We start from the raw sequence: 18,729 nt of genomic DNA, 5'->3' as shown, positions 1-18,729 counted from the left end.
CGCCCCGGGACCCGGCGCGCCGCCGCCGATGGGGTGATGCCGCGCGCCGCCGAGCCGCCGGGACCCCGCGCGGGGGCGCGCAGCCGCGGGGAGCCGGGCGCTCGGGGGGGCGCCGGGAGGGGCGCCTCGGCGCCCGCCCCCACCCCCCACCCCCGCCCCCGGCTTCCGAGCCCCGCCCCGCGGGTCCCCGCGCGGAACCGCCGGAGGCGCGCGCGCACGCGCCGGGGCCCGAGCCCCGGGGCCGCCCCCCGCCCCCTCCCGGGGCCGCCCCCCGCCCCCCCCTCCGGGCCGCGGGGCCACGTGTGCGCGCCGCGCGGGGGAAGCTGGACAGGGATGTGCTTGGGCGTCACTCGGGGACCACGCTGGGGGCACGCAGGGGGGCCGGCCGGACCCCCGGGAACACCGACGGACCTGCCCGCGCTCTGGCCGCGCGCAACGGGGCCGACATGGGGGGGGCGGGGGCGGGGCTCGCTCCGCCGCCGCGACCAATCGGGGGCCGGGGGCGTGCGCACCGGCCCAATGGCGGCGCGCGAGTGGGCGTTGCTAGGCGATAGGGTGATGGGCCGGGCGGCGCGGCGGTCGTTGACCCCTGCCGAGGGCGCCCCGGGCGGGGTCACTGCCGGTCACCGCAGCGCGGCGCGGCCTGCCTCCCCAGTCCCGCGAGCCGGCGCGCGCGCCCCACGACTCCCGGAGCCCGCGGGCGGGGCGTGGCGCGGACACCGCTTGGCGTGGTTCGAACAAAGGCGCCCCCCTGGGCAGAGGCGCTCGCGCGCGCGCACGTGGCCGCTTGCACCCACGGGCGCGCACACCCCCGGCTGGAGGCTAGGCCGTGCGGCTCGCTCACTCCCCAGCTCACGTGCTTGTCCAACTTACAGAAAGACCCAAAGGAAACCCACCGCCTGTCTGGGGGACAGCTGACACTCCAAGAGGGCCGCCTCCCTCCCTAGTGGCCATGCCCTATAGGACCCAGGCGCCCTATGGGCCCCCCAGCAGGTCCTTTGTGAGGCTATGTCCGGCCCCAGGACGGCCAGTGCCCTGCTTCCTCTCCACCGCCTCATTGTCTTGAAATTAATGCCGCGCTCCTCCGCGGTCCCTCCAGCTTTGCTTCCTGGAGCGCAGGGACTGTGCGGCAGGACACTGGCAGGGACGCTCAGGGACAGCACAGAACGGGACTGGCGGGGTGACACCAGTAGCTGCAGCTCCACTTGGCCGCATGCCCCTGGATTTCCTATAGTGCTCACCAGCCCCATGAGGTCCTCGTGGTCCCTCCATGCCCTGATGCTTCCGTCGTCCCTTTGCGTCTTGTCACTGGGGGGCTTCTAACTCCTGACAGTGGAAGGAAGCGGAAGCGCAGGCCAGGAAAAGATGGGAGAGAGCCCTGACGTCCAACAGCCAAATTAATGTCCTGAACAACCTTCCCTTGGGTTTTTCTTTCTCTTCCAAATTAAAATTTTTCAGCTACCTTGTATCCTGGGCCAGGAGTCACTGGACCATGGTGCATCACACTCCCAACCTTGGGTGACTTGAACGATCCCAGGCTCATTTCTTGCTGGTCAGTGGGGCTGCGGTGCTGGGGGACACTGGGAGCAGAATGCCCGCCCACAAAACAGGCGTCTCCCCACAGGGTGCTGCCCGTGCGAGGGGCTCTGCTCACTGGGGCTCTGCTCACTGCAGCCTGCAAGGGGCCAGATGATGGGGGCCCACCGCAGGCTGGGCCAACCTGAGATGGAGGGCCTGGGTTGGCACCTTCGAGGGAGGGCTCAGAGACTCACTCATGGGTTTGTTTTTTTTTTTAAAGATTTTATTTATTTGACAGACAAGAGATCACAAGCAGGCAGAGAGAGAGGAGGGGGAAGCAGGCTCCCCGCTGAGCAGAGAGCCCGACGCGGGCCTCGATCCCAGGATTCTGGTACCATGACCTGAGCCGAAGGCAGAGGCTTTAACCCACTGAGCAACCCAGGCTCCCTGCCCATGGGCTCTTCTTTTTTTTAAGATTTTTATTTATTTATTTTGAGAGAGAGAGCAACAAAGTGAGAGAGAGCACGAGAGGGGAGGTCAGAGGGTGAAGCAGACTCCCCGTGGAGCTGGGAGCCCAATGTGGGACTTGATCCCAGGACTCTGGGTCCATGACCTGAGCCAAAGGCAGTTGCTACCAACTGAGCCACCTAGGCTCCCCGCTCATGGGCTCTTAAGTGCCTCTTTGGAAAGTCACAATGCATCTCTGCTCAGGTTTTCAGCTTAAGGAAGTCACACAGCCGCGCCTCACTTCTAAGGACACACCAGAAACCAGAAACGGCAGAGCCCTGGCACCGCCCCCCTCGGCAAATCTTCCTCCAGGTTGCTGCTTCCTGGCACAGCAGGGCGGGCCCAGCATGGCCTCTGCAGCTCCTGGAAGCACAGTGGGCCCGGGCTGAGTACTATCCTGCGGCAAGGATGTCCCCAGGCCCGTGTGCCGTCACATGGAGCTCAAGGGTGCGCAGGACGGGGCAGGAGCCGTTGCAAACCACTGGGGCCTGGTCTGTGGTCTCTTGACCCGACATCAGGGCGACGCGTGAGCTGCAACAGCACCCGTTCGTGGGCTCTCCCTGCGATGTGCTTCCACACGCGCCCCTGTACCTGGGAGCCAGGCGGGGAGAGCACATCGTGCACATTCTACATGAGGTCAACGGAAGCCACAGAGGTGGCACGATGTGTGCCCGTCAGCCTTCCCCCGGCACTCTCCGACATCCTCCCAGAGAAGCCGTCTGCCCGGTTCCGTGGGAGCCGCTGACCAGAAAGGGAAAGCCTCCATGCAGAGAGCTCGGGCTGCTTGAGGGCACAACCGCACTCGCCTCAGGTGGGGACAGACTGTCTCCGTTGCTAGCGCTGCTGCGGGCACAGAACGGCCTGGCTCTGCCAACCAGGTGTGGACACCAGTGGAGCCAGAGGCTGAGGGCTCCGGGGGGAGCATGGCAGGACCGGGGATGGTTCCCTGCAGAGCAAGCCCGCAAGTGTCCAGCATGTGCGGTTACGCTATGCGAGACATTTCTCGGGTGGGGACGTGTGGGTGTGGTTTTGTGGTACTTGGAGCAAGGGGTTGTGTCCAGCCCCGGCATCAGGCTGTTGGGAATGCCTCACTTCTGTCCTACGTGGGGGGCAGACGTAGAAGGCTCCAGACCGACCTGCTGGGTTGGCCTCACGGGGCCAAAGAGGTCTGGAAGTGCCACCTCCACATCACCAGGGGCCAGACGCCAGCAGCCAGGCCATCTGTTCTTCCAGAAGGTCCCCTCGCACGGGCAGCACCCTGTGGGGAGACGCCTGTTTTGTGGGCGGGCATTCTGCTCCCAGTGTCCCCCAGCACCGCAGCAGGCTTAGCAGCCACGCTGCCCTCCTGGCTGCCTCTCCCAGGTAAGGACTGCAGGGCCGAGCCCAAGCACGGGAAGCGCAGGCTTTAATGGCTCTAGGTCGGTCAGTGGGGCCTCTGCTCCGGGGCCGTGGGCACACTCACATTCTCCTCGTGCACATGTGGGCACTCACACTCACACCCCCCATGCGGGATGAAAGCACAGGCCCCACGTGCCAACACAGGACGGGAGGCGGGGGGGCGGGTGCGACGAGGAAGGCCCGGATAATCAGTCCTTCAAATTGTAGTTACGGATCTTGGGGGGCTGCTGGCAGCCTTTAGTTTTTGAAGGGGGAGCTCTGGCGGGTCTGACGGGGAGGGCCTTTGCCCGAGCTTCCATCTTCACCCCTTCGATGGCAAAGGCTGCCCCCGTCGCCACGGAGCTCCGGTCCGGGTTTCTGAGGCCGTCGGCTGCTGGCCGCGCAGTGCGCTCTGCAGAAGGACAGCAAGAGAGAGGCCTGTCACAGCACGAAGGGAGGAAGCGGCAGGAAGCCTGGGCTCCCCGAGGACGAGCTAAGCGGCTGCACCTCTCACCCGCACAACCCAGAAACCCCACGCCTTGGCCCTCGGAGCAGAGCCTGTCAGGCCAGAGGTCCTCCCTGGGGGATGAGCTCTGCGGCCGCAGCTGTGCCGGGGGCCCTGGCACGTGGCGGATCTCTGGGACACACACTCCCCAGATGTACCGTAGGGCTGGGCCTGCTCCTCCACTGGGCACTCTGGACACACCATCTCCGGCCATTTCGCAATGGGTCCCCGGGGCGGGTGCTGAGTTAATGGTTGACCCAAGGCAGGTCTCAGGCTGTCCCCAGCTGTCAGCCACGTTCTGCCTGCTGGCCGTGCTTGCCAGCCCCTCCAGCTGCCCAGCAGCCCTGATGTGTGCGTCCAGGCACAGGCCGAGGACCCAGGAGCCTGGCCCACGTGCCGCACGCGTGGGCCCACACGCAGGGGCAGCGCTTCCAAAGTGACCACCACGGCGTCTCCTACTAGGGCACAGTAGGGGGTTTCCAGTTTCCAAGTTTCTCTACTTGGCAAGTTTTTAGAACTAGGACTATATTTCTTTTGTAAACAAAACAAAACAAAAAAGATGGTGGTGGGAAGCAGCCACAGCTGGAAGGTTCCCTGAGAGGTCAGAGTGGTTCTCCCTTGTGGGCTGGCCCAGTGGGGAGGGCCGGGGTCCCTGGAGTACCCCAGGAGGGTCCCGGCAGATGGGAAAGCTGCCCCAGAGAGCACACGTGGGGCAAGGTGGGGCCCGGCACCAGCATCTCACACGGGTGACACACACATCACACGTCTCAGAGCCAACTACCCAGGGCCTGGACCCCATACGGCCGTGTGCAGCACAGGTGGGGGACACCGCGTGGCCGGGACCCACCCGGGTGAGGTCTGAGGGCAGGCCGAGGGGCAGGAAAAGGCCTGTGCTCTGGAAAGCACACACAGGGGAGGCACACTGTGAGCTTGCTGGCAGCGTCCCCGGTGCTGGGAGGTGGAGGTCTGCCGTGTGTACCCGGGTCCCTCGCCCTCACCTTGGGCCTCTTCTGTCCTCGCGAGTACCTGGAACAGGTCTGTTCCCTACAGGCTCCCTGGGGTCACACAGCCTTAGGCTCCCTTCCTGGGGCCAGGCCCGTTCTCCTCCTAGTGCCTGGGCTCCAAGCACTGGGATCCTGGAGTGGGGCAAGCTTGGTCCCTTGGATGTCCCTGTTCCTCTCTGCTTCCCGAGGCCATGGCTGTCTCCCTCATGGAGGAGAGGCCCGTGCCTTTGCTTCTCTAACTGCAGACCAGTTCCCTCCCCTGCACGCGCCCTCCTGCCCCAATCTCATGGGCCCCATCCCGATAGCTGATAATATCTGGGCCCGTCCTGGGCGCCTGGGGGGCTCCGTTGGTTGGGCCGCTGCCTTCTGCTGAGGTTATGATCCTGGAGTCACAGGATGAGTCCCGCATCGGGCTCCCTGCTTGGTGGGGGGTCTGCTGCTCCCTCTGACCTGCCCTCTTCTCATGCGCTCTCAAAAAAAAAAAAAAAATCTAGGCCCACCCTGTGCTCCGAAGCAGTGGCCAGCGGGGAGGGGCAGAGTTGGGACCCTGACCCCACAACGTGAGGGACCGGCCCTTGCAGGGGTTCCACGGGACTGGCCTGAGCTCCCCCTGGCCATCTACTGCCACCAGGGTTGGAGAGGCGGGGGGAGGTGGCACTCTGGGAGGAGGAAGAGCCCAGGCCCTGAGGCCTTGTGCTTGGGGGGCCCGCGATGCTGACTGCGGGAAGAAGACGGCGGAGGCAGCCATGTAGTCTCGGGGGGGTTTTGTCATGCCCCTGCCCGCAGAGCCCTCCCCGAGGCGGCGAGGAGGCAGCCAGCTGCCCCAGGTGTGAAGCTGGACGGGTCCTGCCTGTTTGCCCTGTGACCATCACCTGAGATGCGCCCTCCTCGCTCAGGCGCGTGGCTGGTTTGTGGCGGGGGACCCCTCCCCTCTGCCCTTCCCGGTCCCCGCCTGCAGAGCCCAGCCTGGGACAGCTCTTCCTGCGCTGGGGCCTGACATGCCTCCCGTCGGCGGCCGGTCTGGCTCCCTGTGCCCAGGGCCTCACAGCTAAGAACGTGGAAGCAGGAGCCTGTGTCTGTGCCGGGGCTCCCAGGGCTCGGTGAGTGCTCCGAGCTTCCCTGCTGCCTGGAGCCACCGCTCAGCCCTCGTCGGACTGGGGGAGGGAGGCTGGCCGCTCTCAGGAGCAGGTCAGGCTGCTGCCGGCTGTCAGGGCGCCCTGAGCACATGTTGCCTGGGCCTCTGAAAGCCGTTGGAAGGGCTGGGGACACGGAGCCTCTGCCAGCCCTGACTCTCCAGAGCCTTCCTTGGGGCCACGGGGGCAGCTCAGCTCTCAAGTCCTTGTTGCGGCCTTGGACAGTAGGCACAAGGCCTCCTCAGGCTCACGGCAGCCTCGCTGGTGCAGGAGCCCTCCTGGCTCCGCTCCTTCCATCCTGGGTGCCGACAGGCGCTGCTTCCACTGAAGCCCCCCTCCAGCTTGCGCGGGAGCCCCTCCTGCCGCGGGGTCCAGCCAACCGCACCCCCACCTCGCCTTGCCCCTCATCCCAACCCCCGCAACTTTCCCTGTAAGCAGGCTCCATGCCCAGTGTGGAGCCCACCGTGGGCTTGAACTCATGGCCCCCAGGTCAGGACCTGAGGATCAAGAGTCGGACGCGAAACCGACTGAGCCCCCAGGCACCCCCAGCCCTCCTTCTGATACGTTGTTATGAATGAGATTATGTCAAACTCCCCAGAACCTTCCAAGGCTTCCTACCATGGTGGGAGCGAGCCCAGGCCTTCAGTAGACAATGCGTCAGGTGGGGTGGCCTCTCTCCCTAAGCCCACGCCCCGAGTCTCCAGAAGCTGCCAGCTACTTCTCAGAGCCCCGAGCCTGCCCGGAGTGACCCTGCAGGGAGCGCCTGTCTGCCCTCGGTACAGAGGCTCTGGGTGGACATTCCTGGGCACGGCTGTACTCAGCAGGGGGAGGGCAGTGCACAGGAAACCCCAGATCCTTCAGGGCCCCTCAGGCTGCCCCTGGCCTGGGGCTGGAACCCTCTTGTTAATCACCCCGGCAGCCTGCTCTGCCCCCTCCTCCCTGAGGTTAATACCCAATGCCAACCCTTAATCACTTCTTCCTACTATCATTTTCGGGGTGCCCCTCCCTAGATCTGAGTCTGCTGACGCCTCTCAGTGTGGCCCAGTGTGGTTCCTGTCCTGCCTCTCAGGAAGTGCCGCTGGGCAGCAGGGAGCATCCTGGGGCCCCAGGGAAGGGAATTTAGGGGACATACCCTGTGAGAGCAGCTAGTCCTGCCCTTGTCGGGGCTGATTTGTCCAAGGCGGGCAGGCAGAACCCGGACAGCGGCCCAGCCCTCCACGTGGCCTCTGTTCCTTCTCTGGGCCCTGAGGCTCCACAGCACAGGAAAGAGGAGCTGACAGAGGCCAGAGGTGGGGCGGGCGGCCGCAGAGGTGCGGGTGCGGGGTGGGGGCGGGGCCAGGACAGTGAGGACTGCAGGTCCGGGAAGGAGCAGAGAGTGATGGCCAGTCCACCAGCCCCACAGAGGCGGTGGCGGGAAGAAGTGCCCGGGCCCCAGAGGGGAAAGCGTGCAGTGGACAAGCCGGGGGTGCGGCCTGTGTTAATGGACAACGGGACCCTGGGCCGAGGGCCTGGGGAGCAGTCAGAGAGCCATCCTGTGGGGCACAGGGAGCAGAGGGGGAGGGGTTGGCTCTCACCTGCCTCCTTTCCACAGATCTAAGCCCCAAAGCTGGCTAAACAGGGTGAGATTCACGAAGGACTTGTGTCCACACGGGACCAAGGCGGCCACACCGCGGTCACAGCCGGCAGGCTCCCTGCTGGCGCCGCCCCGCCTCGTGCCCCGGCCACACGCCGCAGTGAGCTGCTCTCTGCCCTGCTTGGCGGAGGAGGCCGCTGCAGAGGACTGAGCAATGCTCTCCCTTTCCTCGCAAATGCGGCCCCTGGAGAGGGCTGCCGCTGGCCACACGCCCACAAGCTGCCCATCGTGCTCAAGGCGCTGAGCCACTCCGGCCAGAGGCTTCCCCACATCAGACCCCAAAATGGCTCTCTGGAGGTCTGGTGAGGGATGCACCGGGCTGCTCTCGGGCGCCGCAGAAACAGAGGCAAACGGACAGAATGCCCACAGGCCAACCGCCGAGGTGCCGGCGGAGTAGGGGTCCCCGCGCAGGCTCCCCTGGGTCCGGGGCCCGGCGGTCAGGCTCTGGGACGTGGCTTGCGGCACCGGTGCGGCTCCTTGTGTGGCTGCAGCTGCGTGGGGAGCAGGAAGGCCCGCGGTGGCTTCTCGGGGTACTTCCCTCCGGAAGGGCTGGCCACGAGAGGACACTCGTCCTGTGTGCCGAGTCCCGACGCCAAGCCCGCAGGGCTCAGGGCACAGCTTTCTGCGCGCACTCCTGTCTCATGCCCGGGCCGCGGTGTCCCCGCCCCCTTCACTCCCCGACCCTCTCCAGGAGACCCAGGGGACAGTGGTTAACTTTGCTCCAAAGGGGGGGGCGATAGGTGTCGGATGTCCCCCCTCCTCAGGAGGCCAAGCCAAACTGCGCGGAGACGTGGGCCTCAGGGCCTGAACCACAGTGCCACGGCCGAACTCCCGACTCTGCCGGGAAAGGAGCCCCGGCCACCCTTGGGGGCTGGACTCCAGCTGGAAGGGGGTCTCGGCTGCCCGCAGTGGCCAGAGCGCCTCTCTGCCGCGTGCCCCAGCTCAGAGGAGGCTTCACGAAGCCCAGAAACCGACCTGACGGAGCCCCTGGCTTCCCCACAGGCCACGCCGCCCACCGCCTCCCTGGCCGGACGGAACGTCAGCTAGGACACGTCGGCCTGCCTAGAAGGTCCTCCACCCACAGGAAGCCAGGGCCCTGAGCTGCGGTCCAGCTTCCAGCCCGGTGACCCGCGGGCGGCTCTGCCAGGCCCCGGATGGCCGGGGGCAGGCGGAGACACCGCGGACAGGCCAGAAGACAGTAGGGCTGCGGGGACGGGCAGGCGTCTCCGAGGCAGGAGTCTCGGGCTCCCCAGCGATCTCTGCCCACGGTGGCCTGGAGACGGGGCCGCCTCGGTCCCGACGTACTGGCTGCTCCCTGGACTGTCCAGCAGAGGCCCAGCCCTCAGGGGACAGGTCTTCCCTCCTGCCTCTGCCGCGCTGCTGGGGACTCTCAGGCAGGTGCTTCCAGAGAAGGCTCCTGTACAGAAAGAGGGGCCGGCTCCAGGGCCTGTGGTCCCCACGTGGACACCAAGGCAGGGTCACTGTGCATGTCAGAGATGAACGTTCACATTAGAAAATGCAACGCCGGGGGGCACCTGGGGACGCGGTTGGCGGAGCTCAGTTTGTGGCCTCAGGGTCCTGGGGTCGAGCCCGCATCGGGCTTCCTGCGGGCGGGAAGCCTGCGTCTCCCTCTCTCGCTCCCCCTGCTTGTGTTCCCTCTCTCTCTGTTCTCCCTGACAAATAAGTAGATAAAATCTTAAAAAAAAAAAAAAAAAAAGGAAAAAGAAAAAGAAGAATTTATCTCAGTAATGCGAGGCCTGCTTCTTCTCAGAAAATCTACACATATTTACCACATCAATAAGTGAAAACGGAAAAAAATCATGTCTACCATATTCAATGCAGAAACAACTGATAAAGTTTAATACCTATTTGTGATGAAAACTCTCAATAAATCTGGGTTATAAAAGAAATTTTTTAATTTGATGGAGGGTATATTTTTAGAACCCAGCAACCACACGTATTTGGTGGAAAACCCAGCCTCACTGCCTTCAGGTTTGTGAGTGGATGAGATGCCCACCATCCTGTGGCTGTAGGTCCAGCCAGCTCTACAAGGAAAGAGCGAGAAATCAGGGGTAGAAGGCTTGGAGGGGAAGGCGACAGTTGCCTTCTGAAAACGACCCCATGATGTCCTTAGGGAAGACGGACTGCCGGCGTGGGGGTGGCTGTGGGCGAGGAGGCCAACCCGGGACTCTGGGGAGCTTCCCTCTAGAACAGCAAGCGCCTGGGGGACAGGATAAAATGTCAGAAAGAGGGAAATTGTGAACAGGACGGCCGCCTGCTTCGTGAGTGCACGGCCCCTTGTTACACAGTCGGGGGCTGGCGGGGGCCGCGCGGTGGCCCTTCCCTAGCAGAGGTGCGTGAGTGACCGATCTGCAGCCTTCTCCAGATGCGAAACGACCCCATGAGACGAGAAGGCGGATGTCTCCCCTGAAGCCGATGGAAACCAGGCCATTATTTCAGGTAAGAGCGAGCGAAAAAATGCAAGTGGGTTTGTTCTATACCCGGTTTAATGTCTTTTAAAGGGTAATATCTTCACCTTTGCCGATCCGCAGGGGCTCCTGGGGCCCTTCCAGGAAGCCCGGGGGAGGACACAGGCGGCGGTAATGACCTCCCCCGGGAGCTCCGAAGCTCCACAGCGCGGAGTAATTAAGAGCTGAGTAAATTGATAAGAATTACCAGGATCCTCCGAGGTCCCGCAGCAACCTGGAAGGAATGCAGGTGGTGTCCTCGTGACGGCAGGACAGACACCGAGCACACGGAGTGGAGGAGGGACGCCCGCCGGGAGTCGTCCCTGGATGGCCGCGGCTCCTTGCTGAGAAAATTGCTTCTATCCAGTTACAACTTACAGGCAATAGATGCACCCATTGTTTTTTAAAGATTTTATTTATTTACCGAGAGCGTGAGAGGAGCAGGCCAGAGGGAGCAGCAGACTCCCCGCAGAGCTGGGAGCCCGATGCGGGACAGTCCTGGGGCTCCAGGATCATGACCTGAGCCGAAGGCAGTCGCCCAACCGAGCCACCCAGGCGCCCAATGCGCCCATTTTTAACCGTACATCTCAATGGCTTTTAGAAAACGTGCGCCTCGATGCGTTTGGAACATTGACCCCTGCAGCCCCAAGCCAGCCCTGCCTTCTGCCACCACTGATCCCACAGTCTCTTCTAGAGCTTCCCGTCAGTGGAACACAAGACACTGGGCACTTTCTGAAGCCTGGTTCTCCCAGAAACCCAAGAAATGTTTCCCGAGAACATTCCTGTTCTTACGGATGACCCGAGCTCCTTTACTTGCGGGTTAGTGTTCCGTTGTGCCCCGGGGGGGCGTTCGCTCGTCCCCTATCTGGGCTCGAAGCAGCTATAAACATTCATGCTAAACTCTCTGGGTGCATGACTTTTTAAAAAAATATTTTTAACTTATTTATCGGAGAGAGCGAGAGCGTATGAGGGAGCAGCAGAGGGAGAGGACAAGCAGACTGCGGAGCACGGCGGGGCCTGATGTAGGGCTCATCCCAGCACCCCAAGACCATGACGTGAGCCCAGATCAAGAGCCGACCGGGTCTAGCCACCGACCCCCAGGTGGCCCTGCGTGGACGTTCCCCTTTCTCCTGCACGGTAGCCTCGAAACCAAAGGGCTGGGCTGTGCCGTGAGTACACGTTTAACTTAAGAAACTGCCAAATGGCTTCCCAAAGCAGCGACATCACATCACCCCCACCCCCGCCCCGGCCGCCGTGTGCGCACACGTCCTGCGGCTCCAACACGGTCTGGGTCACGGGAGCGGGCGCTGCCCTGTTCTTCAGGTCTGCAGTGCCCTCCTGGCTTCACCCTCGAGCATCCCTCGTGCGCTTTTTCTCCATTTAATGATCTTCTTTTGTAAAGGGTCTTACCAAGCATTTTGGCTACTTTCTGTTGTGTGCATTTGTGTCTCATTCTTGACTTGTGAAGTTCCTTGTATGTTCTGGGTGCAAGTCCTCGACACGCTGCCCAGCCTGTAGCTTACGTTCTCACGTCTTCACCGCGTCACTGGGAAAGCAGACTCTGCGTTGTCCACGGAGTCCAATCCGTCGGTTTTTTCTTTTTTTAAAAAACATTTCATTTATTTGAGACCGACAGAGAGAGATCACAAGCAGAGAGCGGGGGGCGGGGGAAGCAGGCTCCCCGCTGAGCAGAGAGCCCGATGCGGGGCTCGATCCCAGGACCCTGAGACCATGACCCGAGCGAAGGCAGAGGCTTAACCCACGGAGCCACCCAGGCGCCCCTCATTGTTCCCCACTTGTATCTTTACTATTTTCTCCTACTATAAACCTAAACTTTGAATTTAGTTTGTTCCTATTTTTCTAAGATTTTTTTTTTTTTTTTAAAATTTTAGAGATGGGGTGGGGCCCTCAGGTGGCTCGGTAGGTGAAGTGTCGGCCTTCCACTCAGGTCTTGACCTCAAGGTCCTGGGATCGAGCGCTGCATCAGGTTCCCTGCTCAGCGGGGAGCCTGCTTCCCCCTCTCCCTCTCCCTCTGCCACTCCCCTGCTTGTGCTCTCTCATTCTCTCTCTGGCAAATAAATAAAATCTTTAAAAAAAAGAGAGAGAGAGAGATGGGGAAGGGGCAGAGGGAGGGAGAGAGAAGATCTCAAGCACACAGCGTGGAGCCTGATATGGGGCTCGACCTCACCACCCCGAGATCATGACCTGAGCTGAAATCAAGAGTCGGTCGCTTTAACCAACAGAGCCACCCAGGCGCCCCGTATTTGTCTAGCTTTTCGAGGTGGGTCAGGTGGACGACTGAATTCAGAACAGTGTTCTTCTCTCATGTAAGTATTTGGACGCTTACGTTTCCAAGGACTACTTTGTGATTTCTTCTTGGACCCGTGAGCATTGTTTGGTTGTTATTTTCTGAGATACTTCTCTGTTCTTGATTTCTGATATAACATGTTTGCGGCCAGCAAATACAGTACGTATGATTACCGTCTTCTCAAATTTACCAAGACCAGTTTGATGGCCAATATGTGGCCTATCTTGTCAAATGTCCCAGGTGCATCTGAAAAGAATGTGTGTTCTGGTGCAGGTTACAGAGCCGTACACACGCCTGTTCAGCCGAGCTAGCTGACCGAGCTGCTGAAACCCTCTAGACCCCGGCTGACTTTTCTGTCTCCTTGTTCTGCTGATTACTGACGGAGAAATCCACAAGGCCCCAAGTATAATGACGGACCCCTCTACATTTCCTTCCATTTCTGAGAGGGTTTTTAAAAAAAGATTTTATTTATTTTAGAGAGAGAGAGCACAATTCGGGGGGAAGGGCAGAGGGAGACGAGAGAGAATCTCAAGCAGACTCCATGCCGAGTGCAGAGCCTGACATGGGGCTTGATCTCACGACCCCAAGATCATGACTTGAGCTGAGTCCAGAGTTGGATGCTCAACTGACTGAGCCCCCCGAGCGGCTCTTCTTCTGAGAGTCGATAGACTCCATGCGTTTGCCACGCTGGCATTAGGAGCATACACACTTGGGAAAGTTGTGTCCTCCTGATTAACTGACTTCCATGCCGTCACGAAATGTACCTCGTGATCTTAGTACTCCTCGTGGGGAAGTCCACCCTGCTGGACGTCAGGCAGCCGTCCAGCCTCTCTTGTCTCTGCCTCTGCATGTACAAGTGGGTTTCGTGCAGACAGCACACAGTCGAGACTAGCTTTCTGCTCCCAGTCGGCTTTTTCATGCAATATTTAGACCATTACGTTTAATATAATCGTCAACGTGATTGGTTTTAATGTTTTAAATGTACCTTTTTGCTAGATCGCACTCGCGGGTTGTTTTCTGTCCTGTCCGTCCCTGTTCTTCTCTCCCTCTGTCCGAGGCTGCTCTGAGTTGATGTTTTCACTCCATTGGGTCTATACTGCACTACTGGCTGTTCTTTGTCATTGTTTTTTAATGGCCGTTCTGTGGTTTACGTGCACTTTTGACTTACCTCATTCTGCTGTGACACGCTGTTGCACAATGTCACCTCCAGGAGCCTTGCAAGAGCATGCTTCCCCTTCCCTGTCCCACCACGCCTGCCACCTTGTGACAGGTAGCACACACCTCTGACTTCCACACGTCTCACAAGCCCCATAAGACACTGTTAATGCGTGCGTTTTAAACAGTTAGCGTGTGAAGAAAATGTAAGCCTGTCTTCTTCATTTACCTGCAGACCCGCCGTGTCTGCCTTTCCGGATTATTCTCTGTTGACCCCCATCTCCATCCGGCATCATTTTCTTTCAGTCCGAAGAGCATCCTCTAACATTTTGTGTAGTGGGGGGTCAGTTGGTGGTGAGTTCTATCAGATTTGTTTATCTGTGAAAGCGTTTATTTTGCCTTAATTTTTGGAGGATATTTTTGCTAGATACAGAATTCCATTTTGACGGCTTTTCTTTCAGTATTTTAAACCCGGTGAGCCTTTGTCTTCCGGCTCGCAGTTTCTGAAGAGAAGTCTGCCGTGATTATTTGTTCATCTCCACGCACTGTGTCCCTTGTTTTTCATTCGACTGCATTTTAGATTTTCGTTATCACTGATTTCTAGAAACTCAGCTGCAGCCCTCCCTGGGTGGCACACGTGTGTTTAGCCAGCTGCTGGGGTAGTTGAACCCGGATCTGTGAGAGAAGAGTTTGCATCAAATTTAGGGGGAATCTGTTTTGTTATTACAGAGAGCGAGCATGCAAGTGGGACAATCTCAGCAGACCCTGCGCTCGGCGTGGGGCGCGACACGGGTTCAATCTCATGACACCGAGATCACGGCCTGAGCTGAAATCCCAGAGTCAGACGCTCAGCCAACGGAGCCACCCAGGTGACCCTCGTTATTACTGCTTGGGATAATTCAGTCTCTCCCTGTTCTCTCCTCCTTCTGGTGGACTGATGGACGCCGGCAGGAGGCCGAGGCTCGCTCTCTCTTGGCGTCTCATTTAGGACAGATTCTCTTGCGATGACTTGGAACTTTCTGTTTTTCCTTCTACCATCTTTATTCTTGGGTTAATCCCATCTAGTGAGCTTTCCTTATCAAATATAGTTCCCACCTACAGAAGTTTTGTTTGGAACTTTTCATATTCTCGGTTCTTCTCATTATGTGTATGTTTTCCTTTAAATACTTGAATGCAGTCATTCCAGTTCTTTTTAATATCTTTGTCTGCTCGGTTATTTCTGGGCCTCTTCCTACCGATGGATTTTCCTCTCGCATGTGGATCACATTTCTCGCTTCTTCACGTGTCTTGTACGTTTTGATCGGGTGTTAGGCATTGTAACATTTCCTTGAAAAATTTTTTTAGAGTGTTGGTTTTATTTTGGTGGGCAGTTAGGTTCCTTGACTGGTCATTTCAAAGATTTTTAACTTTTCTAGTCTAAGTCTACGTGGGTCTTCACTCCAGAGGTACCTAGGCCTACTGCTGACGTGTGACTTCTCTCAGTCTCCACTAAAGGGAGGTGATGACGGACACTCATTCCTCGGACTGAGTATCTCCCTACTCTGACAGCTCTGGAAATGGTTCGGCTTACAAGTTGTCTGTCTTTCCTTCCCCTTTTCGTATAGATAGCTACGCTACATGTCTATGGGCTAGTACACAGGGAGAACTCAAAAACATGCCTCTACAGGTTTCTGGAGCTCTCTTCTGTGTAGTACCCTCCTTTCTAGACTGTCCTGCGACTGCCAGCCCCCTCTGCCTTCCCAAACTCCAATTCCCATTTTTGCAACTCACTTTGCTGCTGAGTTCTGTTTGGCCTCCCTCTCTGTGCCTTCAGCCCAGAAATTGCCTTCAGGCAGAAAGTCAGGGGGATTCTGGAACTCACCTCATTTGTTTTCCTTTTTTCAAGGACCATGATCCTGTGCTGACTATTGCCTGATGCCTGAAAACAGCTGTTTCATATATTTTGTCCAATTTCCTAGCTGTTTACAGAGAGACATTAAAGCATAGTCCATAGAATAGCCAGAAGAGGAAGAGGGCATTAGCCATGCTGTGGCCCCAGAACACACGCCGTGGAAGAGTAAGCCGATTTGGCTATTTCTTAAAGTATTTACTTTGGTATAGAAGTTCTTTCTACATAAACTTTCCCCCAAGTGGCATAACTGTTTCATCAAAATGCTTTCAAGAGGAGAGCTAACAAAGATCTACTTGACCGTTGCTTCTCGAAAAGTTTACAGGACACTCTGCACTTCTTAAAATGTCTCAGGTTGTAATCATTAGCCCAGGCAGGAAGCCGGCACTGCTCGCCCAGCTCAGGACCCGGCGCTGCTCCCCTCTCTGACCAGAGCACTGGTTCTGGGACTTCTTTGGTTGTGATCACAACAGTGCTGACAGGTAGCGCACAGCAACCCGTACCAGTTTCGCTGGTACGCCAGGTACTCCCATCCAGTCCTGCCTGAGAGTGGGAACAGGCGGAGCCAAGAGGGTGAAGGGCAGCAGGGGGGAGACCCCTTGCCCCCTGGGGTCCCACAACCTAACAGTCACAGTGCCGAATAAGCTTCCTGGCTCTCAGGGCCAGCCCTTGTCCCCACGTGGCTCATGAGGTCTCTCTGTGGCAGTGGCCAGCGAGAACGCGTGCTGAGCCCGCCAGCGGGAGGCCCTCCACCCATCAGCAGCTCATGCTCCCAGAGCCCAGCCAATGAGCCCTGACTGGAAATTGCCTCACAACATGTTTCTGGCGCAGAGGCCAGGCCCCCCTGGCTCTAGCTGGCCTCCTTTCCTGTGGCTTATGCTGCTGGTCTCTGAGTCGGGTCTCACAAGGTTCTCCTAGGTCTGTCTGTCTCACAGATGCTCACATTCCAGTAAGGCTCTCAGACCCAAGGGGAAGTCCCTGGTGAGTGCCCAGGTATGAGGGCTACGCGGGAAGAAGAGAATGTATTGTTCCAGGTGCATTTACAATAGAATCACAAGACATTCTTTCAGGTCACCTAACCTGTGTCATTCTAACCTGTCTTATCACAAATCCATATCACAAGTGGTCGTCACTCAGAGCCAGTGCTGGGCCCTCAGCCTGCGGTCGTGTGTGCAAACCCTGGGTTTCATGAGAAAAACAAGAGCATCTCTGTGGAAGCCAGATGGTAATACCCTTGGCGATACCCCGTGGATGGGGTAACTCTAAGGTCCCATGTTCACTGTATGTTTTTATGACCTCAGACCAGGGCTGGGCTCACAGAGCCACAGCTGAAGCAAGGTGCCTTCAGAGGAAGGTCCAGACCCTGCTCCTGAGCCGACGCAGCCTTCAGGGAGGGCACAGGACAGTCTCCACTCAAGAACACAGACACCAAGAAGGGGACAGATAAGACGGAGTCCTGGGGGCCCACTCAGCCCTAGTCAGAGGCAGGTGACACGCTGCAGGATGGACATGAGGACAAGCCCAGGAGGGCCTGGTGTGTTTGCCCTGCGATAACAAGCGGAAACATTCCGGACTCTCCAGTAGAGAAGCCCAGTCTTCCCAGCAGTCACCAGATTCCCTGGCTGGGAAGGAACCTTGCCAGAGGCCGGGCCTCTCTCTGGAGCCCGCCGGCTGTGCAGAGTCACGGCAGCGTGTCGTCTGTCCTCTCCTCTGCGCGTGCAGTCCTGGCACAGCCCCCAGCCAGGGGGCCACACGGCACGAGGCGGGGCTGGCCAAACCAGCGGTAATTTGGCACACACATTGTTCTGATTTTTTAACTAGTTGCCAATACTCAAAAATGAAAATGTGCTACATAAAAACAAGATTTCCAGCTTCTTTGGAAAAATGGGACGATCTGGCGCGTTGCACCATCTGCCACTGAGGGTCAACTGTGGGACGGTGTCACGGGCTTGCTAGAGCCAGCCCACCGGCCCGCTGCCGCCGCCACCCAGAGGACCGCCCGGTGGTTAGCGTGGCTCCCTGAGTCCTGCACGCAGCCATCTGTGCCTGGCGTCCACAGGTACCATGGCGCGACTCTCCTCAGCCGGTGGGCTCAGGGTCCGGAGGGCATCGGCTTGGACTCTGGTCCTGATCCCCCCCTGACTGGGAGCTGGGAGACCTTAGGGGAATAACCTAGTGTCTGTGGGCCCAGGTCTGCTCACCCGAAGGCAGAGCCCTGGCCTCTGAGCTCTGGGAGCTGCTGAGAAAGGGACCCGCTGCCGAGAGGCCTCCACGCGCGCTCGGGCTGTGAACACAAGGTGGCTGGGTCTGTTTTTCCGTGGATCGCTGGTTAAGAACAGCCTGGCAATGTGCTTATCTGATTCAGATGTCATCTCTGTAGAGAGATCTGTTTGGAAACATTCTTACCACACAGGATTTAAAAATAATTTTGGATTAGAAGCCAGTTAGTAGCACCATGCATAGCCTTTTCTTAACCTTGTATGCAATCCTTTTTAAAGAGCAAAATGTTTAATTCCAGGAAACACTAATGTAATTTTCAAAAGAACAATAATCCAAAGAAAAGAAAGTGACACCCACACTGTACCCTTCGAAGTTGTAACCCTTCTCCCCCTGCTCATTTTGACCCCCAGGGGATCCCCTTGGAGGCAGCAAGGGAGGAAGGTGAGGGTCTCCACGCAGGGTTCAGACCCCACAGGAGAGCTCCCGCCCACCAGCTCCCATGATGCAGCTGGAGCAGGACCCGCCTTGAGTGGGCGGGGCCTCCGGGGCACAGCCCGCCTCCTCTCTGGAGGAGGTGACCCCACAGCCACATTCCTCAGGTGCCCCCCCCACCGCCATTATCTGTCTGACCTCTGGGACAGCCTTGGCCCTTCCCCCGGCCACCTGCCCCTGCTCCTCCGGAGCTCCAGGAGTGCAGGCAGGACCAGTACTTGGGCCCTCTGGCTAGGAGCTCCCTGGCCTTGGGCAGGCACTCAGAGTCCTGGGCCCTGGTTTCCTCACTTGAAAATGGGACAGCAGTGGTCCTGCGGTTTCCTGAAAGGCCGCTGACCCCGTTCAGGTTACATTCATTTGTAAAAACAGATCTCCAGCCGCCCCCTCCCTAGAGCAGGGTCTGACTTTCACAGCTCACAACGAACATGCATTTTCTTACCCTGCGAGCTTCCGCAGTCACTGTTACACACTGTGTGAAACCTAATGACCACAGCACCTGAAAGACAGCCAGCCTCACCCAC

At 58.9% G+C, this 18,729-nt stretch overlaps 1 protein-coding gene and 2 long non-coding RNA genes across 5 annotated transcripts in view; 2 read left to right on the top strand and 1 right to left on the bottom strand.

Moving 5' to 3' along the window:
- Window positions 1-3,264: 3,264 nt before the first annotated feature.
- Window positions 3,265-10,357, top strand: LOC131815690 (uncharacterized). Of its 2 annotated transcripts, XR_009347817.1 has the most exons (4): window positions 3,269-3,387; window positions 5,698-6,011; window positions 8,680-10,137; window positions 10,230-10,357. It is a non-coding gene; the product is annotated as an uncharacterized LOC131815690 (long non-coding RNA). The 2 variants fall into 2 exon arrangements; XR_009347816.1 differs by lacking the exon at window positions 5,698-6,011 and having other exon boundaries at window positions 3,265-3,387.
- Window positions 8,721-18,729, bottom strand: part of CCDC57 (coiled-coil domain containing 57) — an 84,915-nt gene continuing 74,906 nt past the window's right edge. For both annotated transcript variants that reach the window (XM_059147500.1, XM_059147498.1), the window contains one exon: window positions 8,721-9,094. In XM_059147500.1, the coding sequence (XP_059003483.1) occupies window positions 8,721-9,094 (374 nt within the window). The remainder of the gene's footprint in view (window positions 9,095-18,729) is intronic.
- Window positions 12,343-17,358, top strand: LOC131815688 (uncharacterized). Its single transcript, XR_009347814.1, has 3 exons — window positions 12,343-12,472; window positions 14,338-16,721; window positions 16,798-17,358. It is a non-coding gene; the product is annotated as an uncharacterized LOC131815688 (long non-coding RNA).

This window comes from Mustela lutreola, chromosome 15 (assembly GCF_030435805.1).
Source record: "Mustela lutreola isolate mMusLut2 chromosome 15, mMusLut2.pri, whole genome shotgun sequence".
NCBI lineage: Eukaryota > Metazoa > Chordata > Mammalia > Carnivora > Mustelidae > Mustela > Mustela lutreola.
Note: the sequence above shows the minus strand (reverse complement) of the source record. Positions and strands in the feature narration are given on the sequence as shown.